Genomic DNA, 21,591 nt, shown 5'->3' with positions numbered 1-21,591 from the left:
TTAAGTTTAAGATTTATTGGGTATTATACACAAGCATAGATATTCTGTCCAAGAATTTGTACATCTCTTCCTTCACATATGTAAATGAAGATTTAATAAGAGACAGGCAAAACACACAGGAGATTATAAAACAAATAGAGAGCTCAGAGGAGATAAATTGCTGACTTGGACTTAGCAAATTAATTTTTTATGAGAGACCACAGAAAGGGTTTCCATACACTGAACACACATTAATCAAATTATTCTGAAAGGGCAAAACTAAACTGGAAATTAAAAAAAAAAAAAAAAAAAAAAAAAAAAACAGCAGTCCATCAGATCTGATACTAGAAGAAGGTAGCCCTTCTGTGCTATCTAGTTTCTGCATTGCTTGAAGTGATTGAGATCCTGCGTCTTGGAAGAAAAAAGTCTCTGCCTGTTGGAAAGCGCCCATCATGTTGTGTCACCACACATTTCTGGATCTAACCAGAAGCTTTTACTTCATCATTCTCTGCATGTGGTCCCACTGACCAATCCAGTTCTGGTTTAGTTTGTTTTTCTCTGTGCATTTAGAAAAGTATATTTTAAAATAGCAGAGATGTTTGCTGAGTTACTCAACTTTTTTCATTAAGATTTTAAAAAGGTATATGACTACACTCACGTGCTTCATAAGATTTTTAATTGGCTGCAAAATACATTTTTCCTCATATTTAAAAAAGTCAATCCAATATGTAACTCAAAATTCAAAATATCTCAGCTGAATGAATTCTGCATCATCAGTTTTAAGAGTTCATTAAAAAAAATTCAATCTTCATGAATTCATTAATACAAAATAAATTATATTTTATTTCACCTAATTTTCTTATAGTTTTATGCTTGAGGAATTCACACTTAACCTTGGCTGCTAGACCCAAGATGATTTCAATATAAAGTTCAAATGTGGAACAAGCGATCACCAACAACAGGAGAACAAATATTCTTCTTAAGTAGGTATTAAGTAGGTATACTTCGAAATCCAAGATTTTAACGTCTTTTACATTAACACTGTTCTAAATAACACCAGAATCTGAAGAAGGCAACAGTGCAGGGACCTGATCTCCTAGAGCTCCATATGCAATGAGGTGACAGAACTCAAAAATCAATTTTAAAGCAGAATGGAACTACTGAATTCTTCCTATCTACAAACCTGCTAAATTATCTATGAAACACCCATGAACTGAAAACACAAGGAGCTGGTAGGAGTTCCAGAAAATGGAGATACTTGGTTCTGACAGCTGGTCAGGAACAACTACCGTAAATTAGCTCTCACACGGGACAAGACTCATTTCACGCAATGTAAACGTCTCTATTACCTGAGTCAGCCCATGGAGATGAAGTTAATATAACTCACAATGAATAAAGTCTGTTTCACCTGTCATAAAATGAGTCAGATGAACTGAAATCTTAACACGTTTATTCCTTCACCAACCACAAAGACGGGCAACTAGAACAACTATTTCAGCTTATGTACATCAGCATGGTATGTATCAAAGGTAGGTGAGATGAATGCCACCCACAGTTTTCCAGTAAAGGGGACATGACAATAGAATAACAACCATAATAGCTTACAAGTGTCTGAAGGCAGAAAGCTAAATGTTCAACTGAACAGAGCCATGTGAATGCCACTTTTAAAATGCTGGTTATTTCCTCTGCTTTCTTATGTTATATACAGGAAAAAAAATCTGAAGAAGAAATCACAGGTATGAGTTTGTATGGGTCTTAGTAAATTTTCTGAGCTTCATAGGAACCTGAATAACTTATTTCACAGGGAAACTGTGGTATATAGTAGGCTGAGAGGCAAAACAACTATTACTATTTCACTCTATAATAGCAATCTGTTTGGCCCTCCACAAAACATCCACATATCTGGCCTAAGAGTTATTTACATGTTCTAAATTGAAGAACACAAACATTTTATGCTTTAAAATATATACAGAACAGCAGACTGAATTCAGGCCTTATCACAGAGGATGTTTAGTTTTGTTTTATTTATAAATTTGTTAAATTTATTTGCATTTTTTTCCTGGGGTTGGGTCTGTGTTTAAAGCAGGCTCCAGGACTTTGAATAACACTCCATCTGTCTCAGAGGTGCTTGCTTAATTTTTGCTTTCACAGACATTTTTACACAAAGAGCATGCTAATGCTGGGAATTTCTCCATTTCTGAATTCTACTGCAATGTATTGCAGAGGAGGTAAACAGAAACCTTGAGTCCTGTTTGCAAAGATATGAAAGACCTCAAACACTTAGGAAATCTTAAAATACACTAATTACAAATACTTAAACACATGCAACAGCCAACACTTCTCTAGATACTTCCTTTAGCTGTCAAAATTCATATATATTTATTTTTAAAACAAATCTCATGACACTTAATCTCTAACATACTTCTAACTTATCGCTAACTTATACTTCTCTCTCCTGGGAATGCAAGCATAACACTACATAAAAACAAACCATGAGCTCTCTATCTTACAGCTTGTTCTTGATGTTAATTTAAGTCTTACAAAATAAATGCCACATTGGAATTGCAGTCCCATGAAAGTAAATGGTCATTGCCATTTTCAAACTCACCTACAATTGCAGTTTTTGAAGGGAGCGAATGAGCACTATTTAAAACTAAAACAGGTCAACATACAGCAATGTGACTCCCATTACATAAGTGACATAACAGATCAACCAGTGCAAAGACATGTATTGCTAGATACATTGTGAAGATAGAGGTTATTAGAAACATTGAGCTGAAATACACACCCACATTGTGTACTTGCTTTCCTTACAACATATTTAGTTATAAGGATATTGTAGATATATTATCATAAATCAACAGATCTGTTTCCACAACGTGTTACTAAGCAACTGTAACCAAGACCTTCTGTAAATGAGATTAAAATTCCAAGGTAACAATACTCAAATACAACATCATATTTAATAGACAGAAAGATGAACATGTTCATATTAAAAGAAAAATGTCTGTTTAATGTTATGGTTTTCGAACTTGTTTAGATACCTGGAAAAGTAGATCTGTGCATATCAGTTGTAGGCATTTCTATCGTACAATGAACCATGCAAAGATCCATTAATCCTAGTATATTTAAAAAAAATAAAATAAACAGAAACTTCTTCAAACAAGTCTCATTATTTGTTATATGCATTTAGCTCTTCTACTCAACACTATCTGAACTACACAAAAATCTCAACTACTTGAAATAATGTATTAGTGCTACTAGAACTATTAAGAAAATTTCACATACATAAAAAGCGTGAAAATGTACTGTAATACAGTAGTAATTTTCTTGCTGTGTTTAGAAAAAAAAAAAAATCACCAATATACTTAAGTATAAGCACCTTTCTAATAACGGATAGGATTTAGTATGCTGCATGTCCCCATCATTCTAACTCTTAGATATTCAGTAGGCAGTAGTACCAAGGAAGGTAAGCAAACTCTAGTTCAGAATCAGACAGAATAGACCAGAATATACTCTAAGCAAAAGAGGTTATCATAAGCATGCGAAACCTTTCTTCCATTGTTAGTGCTGGCTTCCCATAGAGTTTCAGACAAAGTTCTAAGTATTGTCCTCATCCAAAATGTGACTTAATATTTTAAGAAGCAACCCAAATTTAAGGGAGGAAGACTCTGGTTTCCCATTATACTGCTACTGGCTAAGTAAAAGTCTATACAGGAACAGAAATCATCTGCAGGGGAGACAGAACCTTCCTTGAAGAAATTTGTTCCTTACTCAGCCCGGTTTTCAGGAACTCAGGGCCATCACAAACCCTTTCTGCTCCAAGTACATTCCATTTCTTTGACACCACCTTCCTTTACACATACGCATCTTCGCAAACAGCCTTGTTTTCTTTAAACCTACAAAAAACCCACACTGCATATACACACCACCTGCTGGGGAGAAGATGAGAGAATAAACATGTGACAGACATTAATCATGTTGCTTAATGTGCTCCTGGCAGGCTCTCAGCTACCATGGCAAGGAGAATCATTTAACAACCTATGTAGATAGAACAGAAAGAGAAACTTGCCAGCATTATTCAGTTATGACTTTTAAGTTCTTTTGCCTGTTTTAAACATTTAATGAACATATAATATGTGCAGTGCTCTTTCTGCTTTGAATTTTATGAGTGACAACTTCAACCTTCCTTGAACAGCACATTTCTGCATCTTCCCACTCCTGTTTCAGCCAGGGTGTGCTGTGCTTTAATGTGCCCGGGTTTTGTACCATTGGTACTGTTCCGTAAGTACTTCTCTCTCCACTGTTTTACATATTTTTTGTCTTGCAGAAATGCCTACCAGTCTTAATAATTTATGCCAGTTAAAATAAAAATTAACTTAATTCTCCACTATCCTAGTGTGTACATCTTTTTGTAAGGTCAGTAGAAAGCTTTTCTGCTTACAGTAGGAGTGAAATCAAACCATAACAAAATATTCCACTGAGCATGCCTCTCCCTCTGGGAAAGGGTGATAAATTTAACACTCAAAAAAGTACAACAAGCTGTATTTTTTAATTCGTAACATTGAAAAACAGAACGTGGAGTAAGTAGGGACCTACTTCAATTACTTTCCAGAGACTCTATACACTACTGCTTTCCAGTAATGGGAAAAGCTTGTGTGACACTTCACTGGTCACTCCTTGAAATGATGCTCTGTGACATTTCAGTCCCCCACCAGAGACATGTATTGTTTTAAAGTGTTTTTGTCCATCAGCTTCATGTAACCTCCACGTACAGCTCTTAGTGTAAACCCACTAACACTAGGCACTACCCAAACAATTGAAGTAATTGACTAGTGTGCTATTCGAGTATTTTATATTTTAAATGACAGCATAAATAAATGACATTCTGACTTTGCAGGATCTTTCTCTTCATGCCATCACTGCATTCCTGGTTTAAATTCTGATTTTTTACAGGAACAGCAAGTCTTTTCTGCATTCTGCAATCCATATTGCAAGTTCAACACAGAATTCCTATGCATTAACAGAATTGTTTATGAAGGTCTACTTAGTACAGGCTTCACACTGGCATATGGAAAATCTTTCCAGCTCAGATGTCTGTTTCTAACAGTACCCGTTGGTTTCATATCCAGTGCCTTCCAACATACTAAAGGTGTGATTAAGCTGCCTCTATTCAAAAATAATCCCATCACTTCTTTGGAAAAATTGATGCCTGTTTGACAATTTGTAGGGCTCTGAGTACATGCGTCCCAGCTCTTGCTCATCTACTCTTTAATTTACAGATTAAAGATGATTTTTAATCTGACTACGGATTAATGACAGATACAGATGACTTTTTCAGTATACTTGTTTTATAGCAGATACGGAAATGGTGCCTTGAAGAAATAAACAATGCTGTTTATTTCTTTAAAGAAAGTACCAAATCACTTATTTTTCTTTTATTTTACTTCACAATAAGAACTTTGGAAAATTAATGTAAGCTTTATTACAAGTAACAATGAAATGGAAAAAATCTGCAAAAAATGCAAGGAATGTATGTACTGAAATGACCTACATAATTCTTTCCAGAATTAACATATTTCAAGTAATGTATTTTGCAGTTAAGTATATTTTTTCACTACAAGAAACAAAGGATAGAAAAATACCCTTGATTTTTGTGGGTTTTTTTGTTTGTTTGTTTTTGTCTTATTTTTTGTTTAGCATTTACAGGTACTTTCTTTCAAATCTAGAATCAAAAACTATCTGTTTCAGGTTAAAGGTGCATACAGCAGTGAGGAAAGGTAGTGGAATCATTTTTACCTAAACTTCAATTTGCTCACAGTCAGTAAGCAAATAGTTATATTGCAATACAAAATGTACAAAACCATAATAGGTCATTCCACTGTGAAACACAAGGAAGCACCAATGAGTCAAATATAAAATCTCCCCAACTTTAACAGTTTCAGATACAAGTCTCAAGATAGTGCATGGAGCATTGTTTTTCTTTTGGATTGCAAATATGAAGCAGAGTTGTTCCTTGCAAGATAATACAAATTGATATAGTCTATATATCAGGTAAGAAAAGCCACCCATGCAAATAGATTGCCTCTTCTCTGAAAGGCTTCTTTCAAATAAGATTTAAATACAACAACAGAATCATCATTCATAGGACACAAAACATGTTTATTCCCAACTTTAATTATTTTAAGTTTAAAGCTACCCTCCATTCCAAGAGTATATTAATCACACATGACTACAGAAGACATCAAGTTCCAAAGGAAGTCTGATACACAAGACTAAATTTTATCTGAAAACTTTATTTCAAAACCAAAAACTCCAGCAGATACACTATCAGATTTAGTCTTGAGCCAAAACCTTCTAAAATGCTCCTATAGTGAGCAAAAACCACAGAATGTAAGGAATCCAATTCAAAATTAATTCTATATGTCTGTGAGAAAATCAAATTTAAATATATTGAGATACTGTCCTTGTAAATGTTTTAACAGCCTTGGGATTGTTTGGAGTTAACTATGTACTAGATCCTGACTTTGCTTTCTAGTGTGATATCCAACATACTTGTAAACACTCCTTCCACAACACATTGTTTGGCACATTAAAGTAACAGGGAGTGTTAACCAGAAATTTTAACTGAAACCTACATGAAAAAGATAGAGCACAGCTGTCAATAAAAACCCTAATAAAATTAAAAGAATATATGTCTAATAAGAAAAAAGTGAAAAGAAGCTGCTACAACTGTAAAGCCTATGTGTTAAAGTGCTCTACAAGGACATTAGTACTATTAACTTCCTTTAAACTTCCTCCCGCACCTCAGGGAACAGCAGAGCTTCTTGCATGCAGTTGCTTGAATGTACTCATAGCATTCTTACAATTACCCATGATTGGGGAAAACTTCTTTTTTAAGCAGAATTGTGACTCAATTTATTTTTTTTTAATATTCAAAATTTTCTTCAAAAAACTATCTTCTTAAAATGGCTGTTCTCCACAAGCTATATCACCGAACTCCAGCTGTACTGTAACTCTTTGCTCTGCAAAGTGTCTACCTCCTTTCACATTTATGGACTATTTGCCAATGCCTGTAGTGACAGGGCAATGGACAACAGTATTAAAGTGAAAGAGGATAAATTTAAATTGGATATAAGGAAGAAATTTTTCACAAGGGTGGTGAGACACCAGAACGGGTTGCCAAGAGAACCTGCAGATGCCCCATCATGGGGAATGTTGGTAGCCAGGTTGGAAGGGGCTTTGGGCAACATGATCTAGTGAAAGATGTCCCTGCCCATGGCAGAGGTCTTGGATTAGGTGATCTGTAAAGATTCCTTCTAACCCAAACCATTCGATGACTCTACGATTTACGAACTGTCATTATAATGCTAAATGTAGCATACAACTATAATAAAATTAACATACATAACTGACATACATAATATTTTCATGTTTTGATAAAGTTTGTTTCAGTACAAACATGTAAGCAAAATAAGTCCAAGTGACAATGCTAAATATTTTGTCCCTGGAATTAAGCATTCTACTACTATAAACCAATACAGTTAAAATACAGATTGCTACATGAGGAAAAAAAAATAAAAAGAAGTTTAAACTGGCAGATTCCTGCAAAGCATTTCCTAGTAAGCAATTGTTCAACTGAAAAAAAAAAATCAAAACAGGTATAGAATTAGTATAAATTAATACTGAGAACTGTTATTCTAATATGCTACCAATGTGGAAGTTTCATAACAATCCATCTGTTCATGAACGGCCGCCCAGTTCCAATTTCTTCAGCATGAGATGTATAGCTACTATTAACTGCATGTATCAATGTCTGTTATCCCAGTTGTGAAGTAGTGCCTTATTGTAACAAACATTTTAAAAATACACATCAAAAGGAGACCCAGAAACATTTCCAATTGAGATCCAGGATGTACACAAACAATGCACATGGAAATACAAGGGAGACACATCTGTCTCTCACATCATGGGCAGTGTCATAGCACATCAGACGTTGAATTAGTCACACTTGAAGTATGCAATAGAGATGAGAAACCCATTGGAGAGATCTGAAATTGAACAGCCAGGTGGCTTTGCTGATGCACAAAGAAAAAATGGGAGAAGAAAACAAAGGGGCTGATCTGCTAACCTAACAAAGTCAGTCAGAGCCTGTGCCTACAGCACAGCAGAAAGGACGGGATGGAGCATGCTATGAAAAAGAGGAGCTGCCATTTCCCTCAGGGTGGAATAAGTAATTAGAGAAAAATAACCATTTTTGCCCTGTTTCCTTCAACTTCTAAAAGCACATTACAGTCTCCTTTGCATCTGTACCCAGTTTGACAAGCTTAAATTTTCCCTTTGTTAATACATTCCATGTACAGTATTATTCTGCATAGGAGACATATAATCTGTCATTGCCTTTTGGGCAGTAAGAGAGATTCCTGCTGCTGACCCAAATGAGGCTTGAAGCAGCAGTAACTTAGTCATGAAAGCAAAGTATTTAATCAGTGCAAGGAATTTGTATATTACTCTTTTGAGCTTCTCCTTCACAAGAGCACAAGTCACCCTGAAAGAAGGTCTTTAGCATGCAGAATTGATCCATGTAAAGGCATGACCAGCTTCTCTTCAGACTTCAGGATGTCTTTCCAAACTTCCTAAAGTAACAAGAACAGAAATCCCTACTTATAAATATTTCTAACATTTCCTAGTTTACAAAAATATTAATTGATACAGAAGACGCTTAGTAGCCTATAAAACCAGATACTCTGTTACATTTAAAAACATGCTCCAAAGGTAATTATTTGCCTATGCTGAGTTGTTTGTAACTGACAAATGCAAAAAATTAACACTACCAATCTAAGTTATTACTGTACAGAAGAATATCCATTCATCTTATTGGAAAAAAAAAAATGTTCACATTTTGCCTGCATTAGACTATCAGAAAAAATAATCATATACGCTGTTCTCATTTTCACATGATTCTCATTGTATTTCTTAGTTTCCCCTCAAGCTTTTCATCTTCTTGGCGACATTATTTAATAGCCTAATATTTCAGTGTACAGAGACATTCTTTTCAGGGGCACAAAATTAAGTGAGAAACTGTATTTTATCGCATTGCCCAGAAAGTTCTTATGAATTTCTAATTTGATAACAATTTAAAAACTTCACTGTAAGTTCCTCAAATCAGGACTTATTCTTCAATACCTGCAGTGCCAATAAATCAAATCATATTTCATATAATAATGGCATCTCTTGTTCCGTTCTGAATATCAATTTATTATTGTTAAAATAACAGAATTAACAGAACTGAGCCTGGGAGTGAATATTCCATGATAGTCCCTGCAAGAACTGCATGGAAATGTATTAGATGGCAAAGATTGGTCATTAACTCAGTCAGAGCTAAACTACTTGGCTCTTCCTTTTTCTTCTTCCAGCTTCTTCCATCGTTGTTAATCTGGATTTCCAACATTTCTGATACAACCATAAAACAAACCACATAGTAGTCTTAAAAGTGAGCTACCCAAGAATGGCTGTGTTTAATCCCCTTTGACTAGTCAAAGTTCTTCGGTCAAATAAAACCAAAAGCTCCTGTCATATTCCAACTAGCCATCTTTTAGGAGAGTACCCCACTTGCAAGCAGGGCCAAAAATGTGACCATTTCAGAGATTTAGTTTGCCATTGCTAAATTGAAAAGCTCATGCATTCTTGTAAATTATTTAATTATTTCTCTTTTCCACCTCTGTATCCTTGCTTCCCCTGCATGCATTCATTCTCTTTATTTCTCCTATAAGTAGACACATCATCACTGTTAAGTTTCCCTTAATACTTATCGTTCAGTCTCATTTACTAGACCTGTCAATCCCTTTCAGATATTTCAGGGAATATTATTCTTCTAAATATATCTCTTGATACTTTTCCTCCAGTCTAGTTTTCCTTTCTCCATTCCTCCTACAAATTTTGTGATAATGCTACGGTATTTCAACAAGTTATGCTAATAACTGTTGTAACAAACTTCATCTCTGTTTTCTGGTAGCCTGACAAAATCATATCAACTACTACAAAATAAAACTCAGAGACCTTTTTATATTATAGCAAAATTTATATCTAATACGCCCACATGATAGGCCATTCATCAACTGTTCTTGTGCAATGCCTCTTTCATCAGGCATTCCTTCTCTATTCCGCCCCACTTTCTCTATTGCCCTTCAGATACCAATATCAACAAAAGCACTACTATCATTGTATCAAACACACCAGTAGCTTAAATATATATGCACTAAGTCCCTTAGGAAGATTTGTATTTAAACATGTATTTTTTCAGGTAGGTTCTTTATAACACAGATTGCAGCCTCCTCTTGGTATCAACACACCAAACACTTTGCCAGTTCTAACTGCAGTAATCATCTTTTGGTCAACCACTCACTGAGCACTTCCACTGCCAGAAATCATCATGTTGGCCCCTTTTCTTTCTGTATGACCTAGCAAACCCAGTCAGGAATGTCTCTCCTCTTGCAATACAACACATGAACACTCCACTCACTGTGAATGCATGCCACTCAACTCTGTTCAGCAGGAATAGTCCATGGTACTGTTTTTTTTATTTAAATAAAACATTATGGTGTTACTTGTGGGGCTTTTTTTGTTGTATTTCCTTTTAATTTAGGCAAATTATCTCATCTTACCACTTTTTTTTCCTCTCCAAAGCTTAGCTACTTGCATTTTAATTAAGTCTAAAAGCAGTATCTTATTCTCTTAATCTTTCCCTAAATATTTCTATTTATAGTACTCTGATGCTGGAAGCAGTTGTATTACAAGAATTGAATTCCTCCAGAGTAAAACTGAAACAAAACAAAATGAAAACAGCTATTATCATTTAGCTTACCAAGTTCCAAAATATATATATATACATGTACACACACACACACCTGAGGTATGAAATAACTAAACTAAAATGTATGAAGTTATTTTTAAATTTGTGAAAGTGGCATTACACCAATACACCTGGGTGAAAAAATGCTGCCATTTAGAGAGACAAAACATGATTGACCTCCAAACATTTGCTCTTCTAAGGAAAAATAACCCAGATGAATTTTGGAAACTGTGAATGAAGATCTTAAAAGAAGGAGATTTACACAGCTTCCATACAGTTTTACATTTTAAGAAACACTCTTTAAAGATTACCTGTGCATCTCCCAGAAAAAGCTTTTGCAATAAACGCTTAAATAATTACTGGCCAAATTACAATTAGTTTTTCATTTCCAAAGCTAAAGACCACTCTCAGCTGTGACTTTGATGGCACATTTTTATGTCCTCCTCACATTAAGGTATTATGGAATCCACTATGCCCATAGACTTCTACTGCAACTGAGAGCAAAAGGATTTGGGGGAGTGGAGGGGAGAGACAGCTGGAGGAGGAAATACAAGAAATTAAAAATTCTGGACTGTTCATCATTCAGACACTTTCTCCTGGTACAAGTAAAAGTTACATGGGTAACAACCCTGTTCTCTTCAGCCTCCACAAATACATCACAAAAGAAAATACCATGTTCAACTCTGATACACTATCAACTCTGATATCAAGAAAGAAGAAATGGACTAATTCATGAATCAAGAAAGAGAATTAACAGTGGTTTTTTAGCTTTTCAAAAAGTTGCTGTGTGAGATTATGTAATTAGGAGCAGAATGAACTGGTTGATTTAATTTACATGCAGACAGACCAGTTATTCAACAAGTACTTCACTCTTCTCATAGTGAACTTTTCCCTGCCTACAGTCTCCTTTGTAAAGAACCAAAACATCATGAAACTGAACCATGCACTCTACATAGCTTTTATAATCTCTAAATTCAGCAAAACTTCTGTAAGCACTCCACAACACTGAAAGTATAAAAATAGTACTGATTGACCCTCAGCCAAGATTGTTAAGTTGTCTGGATAATTATGAAAAGCTTCCAGTGACATTACATGTAAACATCAAAAGCTGTTTATTGGCACTGAGCTGACTGACTTGATGTTGTTGTTCTCCATTGTCATCACCTATTCTGAAAATTCAAAGTGACATGAAAGGCTGGAACATATACGTATTTTTCTTAAAGCTTTACAAAGGAAATAGCCTATCAGGACAGCAGGTGCACTTGGGACCATCAACAGTATTGACAGAGCAGCACAGAAGTTCAAATTCAGAAAAGTGAAAATACATTTTTTAAGTTCCTTAGCAAATGTGACAGGAAATTATATGGCTAAGAACATTTAAAACCCCCAAACAGTTAACTCACAAAACCATTAACAAAACATACCATCAAGATTTTACAGACTCGCTACAACCAGTTATTACCCCTTCCAAAGCTCAAGCTGTGCAATGCAAATAAGTAAACAATGTGGAATCACAAGATTTCATCCGTTGTCCTTGTTATGCTGCCTAAATATTTTAGTAAATATTACTGAAACAAACTTCATCATTCTTTAGGTATGACTATTGCAAGTGATACCCATTAAGGAAAAAAAAATTAAGTTGGGTATTAACAGTGGTTAAAATACCAACAAGCAAAGAAAATCACCATTAATGACACTGTCTCTCAGTAACTACTGTCAAGGAATAAAGAATATTTTTTCTTTATCTTGTGACTATTTGTACCAAAGAGATGTATAAGCTCTTCCATGGAAAAATTACCTGCAGTCTATGATGACCAATGACTATACAAATTAAAACTGTGTATTTACATGAGTCAAAGCAAAAACTGGCAACAGATCAGGTTTCCACACAGCAAGGATTTCTACAAGCATTGCTTGCAAATAGCTTTGTATGTCATATTTACTGCAGTCTTGCATTAAAATAATAATAAAACATATACTACTCATTTGCAAATATTCTATTTATTTGCCCTAGCAATGTCCTAAGTAACAGTGAACTACAATTGTATCTTTGAAGCAATTATACCAACTAGCAGAACACTAAAATGCATTCCAAACATAGACCCTACACTCACACTGGGTACTAGACATGAAAATACTGGCTTAGCATAGTCTAAGAATTCACCCCTCTGACAGAAAACATGAAAAAACTTATCTTCCTCAGGGCAGTTTTTTTACTCCATTTGCACCAGCAGGGAAACAGGCTCATTGCAGCTAAACTGTAGCACTTGACGGTGCTTTCCACAGCCTGCAACAACCCAAACCAAAGGACCTGCTGGAGCACAAAGAGTTCCCTCCCTGCACACTCACCAGCACTTCCACGTAAGGAGTCATACACAGGCCTTTTTCAAGCACACGATCAGGACACAGCCAACTGAATACACTGAAATGGAACCTGGGAAATATTTTTGCATCCCATTACTCAGATACAGTCATAGGGATCAAAACATTTGCCTTCTTCAAACAGTTTAAACTTAAGCATCAAACACCTTTCTGAGACTTTAATAAATGTTGCCTAAGAAGCTCCTTCAGTTGGTCTAGAGAGCAGCCTTGGCTTCTTGTCCTACCCTCCTTGTCATTACTGGATACCATCAATTCTAATTTGGACTTAATACTCAGTTAACCAAGTCAGATACCACAGCACCAAGTAGCAGGAACCTATGCTTCCTCTACAACGTTCCTGTAGCTGTTCCTCATATTTAAGCAGGGTTTGCCTGAATATTAACAATTATGCTCTTGCATAATTTTGCTTTCTTCTTATGCAGAATTTAACACCTGGTCTAGCACTTCATGACTAGGCAGAGAAGTACTTCAATCATTCATCACTGCTCACTATCAGAAGGGACAGATGCAGAGAGGTACATACCAGGCCCAATACCATTCTATGCTTTCACCCAGCGACCTGGAAGATGAAATGAAGATTGCACTTATTAAATTTGCAATGTGCTTACAACCTCTCTGGTGGGAAGGTTGATAGGATGGAGCTGTAAGCACATTAGAGAACAGAATTAGAATATAAAATGAATTTGACAAATTGGAGAAACAGCCTGGGGAAAAAAAGTGGAGATTTAGTTCAATCAGAACCAAGTAGAAGATTGTACGCTTTGCCAAGAATAATCAACTGCTCAGATAATGGATAACAACAACTGCTGATGATGCAGTTCTGCATAGAAAGATAAAAACATAGCCTACAACAATCTGAATATGACTCAACAATAGCCTGACTTTGGGAGAAAATAAAGAGGCAAAGACTGCACTGGGACTTAGGAGGAAAATACTATATGTGAGTTGCATGGGCACTCTTCCTATTCTACCAGTTCTGGTAATGCTCCATTGGGCACTACAATTCAATACATAGATGGACCATTTGGAGATAAATGAAGGTAGAGAAACAAAAAACAGAAAATATGATCTGTGAGGAAAGACTTAGAGCTGTTTTGTTTATAGAAAACATGACTGAGCAGGGATCTAATAACCATTCTCAGATACTGGAGTCCTTACTTAATGGGACACTGAATCAGAAATAATGGACTTAAATGATATATACACATTTAGCTCTGTCTTGAGACATTTTTCTAATAGTTCTGTTATTTGCATTGTTCATATTATACTATTTCCTATGACAAAAGTCTTCAATATACAAAGTTTAAAAAGTGATCAAGAGTAAATCTTTGCCTTCTAGAAAGGTTTGCATGGCAGTTTCTGGGTTATTTCTTTTATAAGGATGACCAGTTGGGGTTGGTTTATATAATATCTTATTTTTGAACAAACTAACAATCAGAAACAACTGGAAAGTCCAAAATAGAAGAAAAAAATAATAATAACTGGCTGTAACAGTAACTCCAGCATTGAAAAAAAATCTGATTCCTCAACCCAAACTCGGTGCTATCCTTTTACACTAAATAAGGTGTTCAGTAGCAGCTGATGATGGAAAAGTAAAAAACAAAAGTCTGTTTACCCTTTGCACTCTCTTTCCTGCAACTCCTAAAAGTGTCGCAATCATACTTCAGAAAGATTACTCTTGCTGCTCCTTACCGAGCAATTTTCTTTCTTATTGCCATATTTAAATTGAGAAATATTCATCCACCAAAATCAATATTGAAAAATAAGATAACTCTAACTAATTTTATTACAAATCATATCATCACATACCTGTCCACCTTCTAAAAGATTCCTGAGTGGTTGAAAGAAAACTGATGCACATTTCACAACTAAAATCAAACCCCTATATTGAAGTTTCTCCCTAAGGGCCAACAGATTCCATCTGATTACCAGCAGCTGCATTCACTTCTAACCTATCTGAGTGCCCAAAAAGTTGTACTGTGTACTTATAATTTCCAACCTGCTATAAAATAACTGAAATTTTACATCTCTTCCCTATACTATTTTACAATGTATAGTTTGACTGTATTTGTAGATCAAAACTATAGTACAAGTCTTCTAACTTCACAATATTTCAAACGTATTTGCATATCTATTTCCTACTAGCATGAGTTTAAAAAAATTAAACCAGAAAAAATAAGGCGATGATGAGTTTTTCTTCATGTCAATAATCCATGCTAAGACTGATGGCAGTAGATTTAAATTTCAAAGTTATGTAATCATTCCATATGGTGACTGTCATAAATAAAAACTTGAATGAAGCTACCCTGTGTGCAGGCGATTAGCAAAATTTTAGATACTAAATATTTCAGAAGGATTTATTCCAATAGTGAGGCTGTTTGCCTTTGGCAAGAGGGTATATCAGGTATGCAGAAGTATAAGCTATTAGGTTTTGCAAAAATTAAAAAATACATCTCTGTCGGATGTGTTCACACATGCAGGGAGTCTTGTTTGCATCAGCAGGTATAGCTAATGTGGAAAGAACATTCCAAAAATATGCATTTCAGCTTCTACATTTTGCATAAAAAGTAGTCTTGTGTTTTGGTCTGGTGAATCTGTCAAAAAAGCATTTATATGAATATTCGTAAGAAAAAGTTACCATGTAATCATCCTACACGATTCAATCATTTAACAAGCTTGAGAACTAGTACACAGACGGTTAGTTGCCAAAATGCCATTCATTTCCTAGCATCATATTGGTTATTTGCAGTTGAGAAGAATAAGCTCTGAGTTTGCAAAAAATAATAATAATAATTACTTTTCTTCTTACTATTTCCATATAGATAATATTAAACACTTGTTTAATATATCTGTAGATGTTGAAGCAGAACAAGAGTTCAGATTTGCATTATAGATACTTTGACTTAACAAGTCTTTGAATTACCCAAGCCATTTTAATCATCCTAACCCTTCTTCCTAACCCTTCTAACCTATGCGAATATTCAGAGATACAAAGTGTGGCTCATTCACCTGCACAGCGCCAGGCAGAACTGCAAAAATGGACTGCAAGTCTGAGCCCTTAGTCTCATTAATATTATTGCACAAATCTGGCAGCTCTCTAGAAATGCAGCCTATCTGAAGTCAGATAGCAAACGGAAGGCAAGACCGAAGTTATAAGGCAAACCTAGCAGTGTCAACATGCCAAGCATCTACAAACATGCAAAACTTTTTGTATGAGGCCTTTCAGATGAAGTGTGAAGGCAAGTAATTAGAGAAACGCAGAATCATAGATCATTAAAGTACTGTAATACTGGAAGGTCCCAGCTGAGATCAAACCCCCAGTAATTCTAGGCACCTTGCAAACAAGTAGAGAAACTATTCTGACTCAAACAGCTCACAAATTACATAAACAATAGAGAAGATGGAGAGAACAATGTTGTATAATCTTTTCTCTACAAGTAAGTGAACTAAAAGGTTTTAAGGAGACATTAATGAATTTCTTGGAAACTCTGTGATAGAAAGATCATTCTTTTTAAAGCCATATTAAACACAGGCACATGTAGACAAAGTTCTGCCTTTTAACCCAGTTGCAAAATCTTTAATAAATCTACAATTTGCAAAAGTAGCATCAGAACTGCAATACTAGGGAGCTCAGCTTCTTGACCTGTATTATTTCTACTACCCAGCAGCTACTTTGCTGACAATGTACCCATATCACAAAGGTGATCACAACCATTAGCTGGAAATATGACCGGCTGACCAACAAAAGCTTGGCATTAACAAAGCAGAGTCCAGTACTTACAAGTATTTCCGTTCTTTTCTAATGGACAGCAAATTAATGTATTTCATAATATATTCCTTCTTGGTTTACCAGTCCCCATTAACCCATTAATTTCTGACCTTGCTACCTTCCACCAAAAGTATAGATTGTAGTAAAACATACACAAATCTGTAGCTGTTTCTTATACTAACGAAAAACAATTATATTTTACATTCAAACTTCTGCTTTTTGCAAGTATTCAGACAAAAATGATTACTTGCAGCATCTGAAAAAAAATGTAAGATACTTTAAGTTCAAAGGTCAAAATACACTCAAGTGTGTTATCTAACCTTTGAACTAATAAACAGATACAAGCATTACTGAAGATGCATACTCTTCAACTGTCCTTACAGAAAGCTACCTATGGCTTCCAAACATATGAAATAATTCAGTGGTATTGCTCCCCTATTCAAATTAGTGCATAGTTTTTTCACTTTCATCTACAAATTACACTCTCATTGATGGATAGCCTCAATAAACAGTCTAACAGTAATTGCTCTTTGTCAAGAGCTTGTAGGTGTTTGTATGAGTAAATTTGCATTCTTTTCTTCTCAGATTTTCTGATCAAGCAGTATTTAACATAAAAATGGATTTGCCTCATACTAATGAACACTGGAAAAGACACATCCTTAATTGGAAATACTTTAATGGCGTCTGCTTTGAAAATGAGTAACCTTTGAGATGCAAGAGTACTATGGCAAAATACCATAATTTAAATAAACTGCATATTCAAAATACAGCTTTTCATAAACAACATACTCCTTCTTTGAAGGATATTAGAGTTCACTGAAACCACAAAACACATATTGGTCTTCCATAAGTGGTTCCATATGACTCTTACAATTATTTAGAGTATTTGTTTAAAGCATCTTCCAAATAACTAAGTTTACCAAAACTTAAGAACAAAATAACCATTGTTGAAATACATACATTAAAATTTTGCTCTTACTTGATAGATTAACCCTTTTCCTGTGTTTTTACATTGTTTCTTCCTGTTTCAGGACATTGCAAAGACAGCAATTCTTTTTCCAAGGATCACTATAACAAAGCTTATTAGAGCAACTACTAGGAAGAACAGCAGTTCTGAATGGTACGCAACAGATCCATCATCCTTATACCCCGTCATTTATAAACACAAAGACACATCACACACAACTACATAGATGAACTCTCCGATAACAGAAATTAAATACACACAGCATGGAAACCCCAACCTATAGCATGGAGAGCACCTGCTAACAGTTTTTAACAGTTTTTACAAAGTATAAGAAAAGGAAAGATCAGGCAACCAAAGTATCACCACGGAGATTCAACCCCAACCTGTTAGATAAAAGGCACCAAAGTACCATCAGAGCTTGAACAACTGTAAGCAGTGTAAGCCTGTACTTATACTTGATATCAAGTACTACCAAAGCAGAGTCCCACCTAAGGCCAATAAGCTTTAGGTCAGTTCTGAATTGCAGCATGCCACTTGCTGGAGCATGAGTCGTCTCCTTTCCTAGAGAACTTCTCTACAGCATGTAAGACTGGCAACTCACCACACACTTCAAGAGTTCTAATGGAACCCCCACACACTGCAGAGCGTTTCAAGGAAAGCTAGAAATGCGTGTAACAATGTATGTTCCTAAAATAATCCAAGCACAACTATGTCCATTGAAACAGGTGTTTCAGGTTTTGGCAGCACAGCAATTTTTATAACAAAACTCCTATTTCAGATAGATAGGCATTGACTGACCAAGTTTAGCCTGTAAGAAACAAGCATATGCTGTTGAACTGTTCTGCAAAGGTCAGCCATAGACTGTTTGCCTCAACACGAAACAAATATTTTAAGAGGATTATAAGAAAATATTTCTGAAATACAAAAAAAAAAAATACAATATGGCCAAAGTTTAAAATTTCTCTTTTAATGTATATATTTAAGGAGGTAAAAGTGAAAATAATAGCAATATATGAACAACATTCTGAATAATACAAAGATGAAATTTGGTTCTACATTCATTAGAAATATCATTTTAACAAAGTGTGTTATAAACATCTCTAAAGATGAAAACATACTGAAATGCACTTAACAAGTGCACTTAACAAATGCACTTAGGAGCATGGTACGAAGAACAATAAACATATGCGTGTGTGTGTATCAAAATGTTCTTCTGTAGTATTTGCAAGCCAAGAATCAAAGTACTCTTCAAAATCCACATAATAATAAAATCTTGAAGTGGAATACCACATGATGATATTCTACAACTAAAACTCATCTATTTTCTTTAACAAATCTGAGAAGCAAAATACAAAATAGTGTGAAGCACCAGAAGCAGGGATTTGGTAAATATCTATTTTAGTAATCTGAGATATGTGAACAAAATAACAGTTTTAAAAATAGGTTGTCATGATCTGTCACAGGATATTGCCTTTTGTAAACTACACAACTGAGAAGGACTTTGTTTGTTTTCTTATTACAAAATGCTGATCAGGTCCATAACCCTGAATAGAGAGCTGCATAATGGATAACCGTAATCTGGCAGGCCAATAATGAACAGAATAGGAGTCAGCACCAGATCCGGCACTTTCTTGGAGGAAAGGACCTGTATTCTGAGTTCTTATATTAAAACACTGCCTAAACACATCACTGTCAAATATTTTCACCTTCTATCACTTCGATGCAAGACTCCATCTGAAAAGATACTCAGCTGCTCTAGACTGCATGGCTACATCTCCAGATTAAGTTTTTACAGCACAACAATACCTATTTGACAACATCCATGGCCAGGTTTTCTTTTCATGTGCATTTCTGCAAGACTTGACATTTACAATACTTACGCATTGCAATAAGGTTTCTTTTCATATCCTTTGTAGTTATTCATGTTCAGAGCCATTTTGCAAACTTCACAGTGGAAACATCCTTTATGCCAGTACTGTAAAGAAATGTAAAGTAGAATTACTTACAAAGCCGATGTTTTGAAAGCTATTTTAGGGTGCAGGAAATGTAAAAACACAATTACAGGTCAATATTTTTGGCTGTACATTATAGATTTCTGTAAACTACATCAAAGGAATCACTTTCAGGCGAAATTGAAGGAGCTTCTAAAACACTTTCAGAAATGCAAATTCTCTGCTGAAGCAAACACCAAGCCCTCAACACGCTGACCTTGCCGGGACCGTCTTAAAGATAACCGAGGCGGGAGTTTGACATTTTTGTCTAGTTAAAGAGGTTTTGGGGAGGGCGGGGGGGTAGAGAAAAGCGTTTGCTAAAGACGCAATGCTGGGCGAACGGAACCACCAACTCCTGCGATGCTCGGCACGCTCAGCAGCAACTAAATTTAGCGCGTAAGGCGGCTCTGCCCCCGGCAGCCCCTTTCCTTCCCTCGCCGAGGGCGAGCAGCCCCCAGGGACGAGGCACGGCTGCCACCGGCCCCGTTGCGTAAGAGGCAGCCGGAGGCTCCCGGCCACCAGCAGGCAGCGACCCCCGCAGCCTCGCCCGCAACTTCAGCCCTCGGGGAAACCGCCGGGGACCCGCGGCCGGCCCCGGAGCTCCGCGATGCCCCCGGCGGAGGTCGGCGAGCGCGGAGCCGGCCCGGCCCCGAGCCCTGCGTCAGCGCCGTGCCACGGCCGGCCACCGGCCCCGGCCCCGCGGGGCTGAGCCCGAGCGGCTGGCGGTGCTTCCACCGCCACCTGCCGCCTCGCCCCCCGCCCCGGAGCCGCCCGCCCCCGCCCCGGCACCTTGTCCAGGCAGTTGACTTTCTCGGTGGGATAGACCACTTTGCCACAGCGGGCGCACTGGGGGTTCATCTTGCGGCTCCTCTCGGGCTGCGGCTTCCTGCGGCCGAGGTTGCTGCTGCTGCTGCTGCTGCTGCTGCTGCTGCGAGGCGGGCGGCGCTGGACGGGGCTGCGGGCGGGCGATGTCGCATGCCCCGGGACGCCGGGGGCTCCTCAGCGGCTGCGGGCGGGCGACGAGGTCATGGGCGGCTGGGGAAGGGAGCGGCGCTCCGGCTGACTGCGGCTCGGCAGCATGTGGGAGTGGGCGGGCGGGGAGCCGCTGCCTGTCGCCCCCGCCCGCTCGCCGCCCCGCAGCCACCCGCCCCCGCCGCCTCCGTCTCCGTGTGCCTGCGCGCTCGGCTCCCCGCGCCGCCGGCTGGGTGACTCACGCCGAGCCCCGCGCAGGCAGCAGCCGCAAGCCAAGCCCACGGGCGCGGCGAGACGCGGCCCGCAGCGAGAGGGAGGGATGGAGAGAGGGAGGGATGGAGGGCGAGCGCCGCGCCGCAGCCGCCCGATGGCCGGCTCCTCAGGCGGGGGGAGCCCGGCTGCGGCCGCCTCCCGCCTGCACCTGTCGCAGGCCCGGCGGGAGACCCGCTGAGGGGAGGTGTCCCGGGGCACTGTGGAGGGGTCCCGGCCCAGTGTGACACGAGGGGGAAAGTATTTTCGGGAGAAACGAACGAGGTGTCTCGTTCCCCGAAAGGCAAAATGCCACTGAGCACACCAAAACTTCTCGGGGAGGGGACACGTCCTCAGCCAGGTCTCAGGGAAATCGCTCCGGCAAAGTATCCCCTGCCCTGGGAACTGGGGGAGTTTCACCAGGAGGGCT

General features: G+C 37.6%; 1 protein-coding gene across 2 annotated transcripts in view; it reads right to left on the bottom strand.

Moving 5' to 3' along the window:
- Positions 1-21,035, bottom strand: part of NEBL (nebulette) — a 255,761-nt gene extending 234,726 nt beyond the window's left edge. Inside the window, exons 1-2 of one of the 2 annotated variants that reach the window (XM_068673772.1) lie at positions 20,730-21,035; positions 19,830-19,924 (exon numbers count right to left, since the gene is read on the bottom strand). In XM_068673772.1, coding sequence (XP_068529873.1) covers positions 19,830-19,924; positions 20,730-20,798 — 164 coding nt within the window. In that variant the 5' untranslated portion in view covers positions 20,799-21,035. The remainder of the gene's footprint in view (positions 1-19,829; positions 19,925-20,729) is intronic. The other variant, XM_068673773.1, reaches the window with a different exon arrangement.
- Positions 21,036-21,591: the final 556 nt, after the last annotated feature.

The sequence above is a fragment of the Anas acuta genome, chromosome 2 (assembly GCF_963932015.1).
Source record: "Anas acuta chromosome 2, bAnaAcu1.1, whole genome shotgun sequence".
Lineage (NCBI taxonomy): Eukaryota > Metazoa > Chordata > Aves > Anseriformes > Anatidae > Anas > Anas acuta.
The sequence above is the reverse complement of the archived record's forward strand: the minus strand, read 5'-3'. Positions and strand labels throughout refer to the sequence as shown.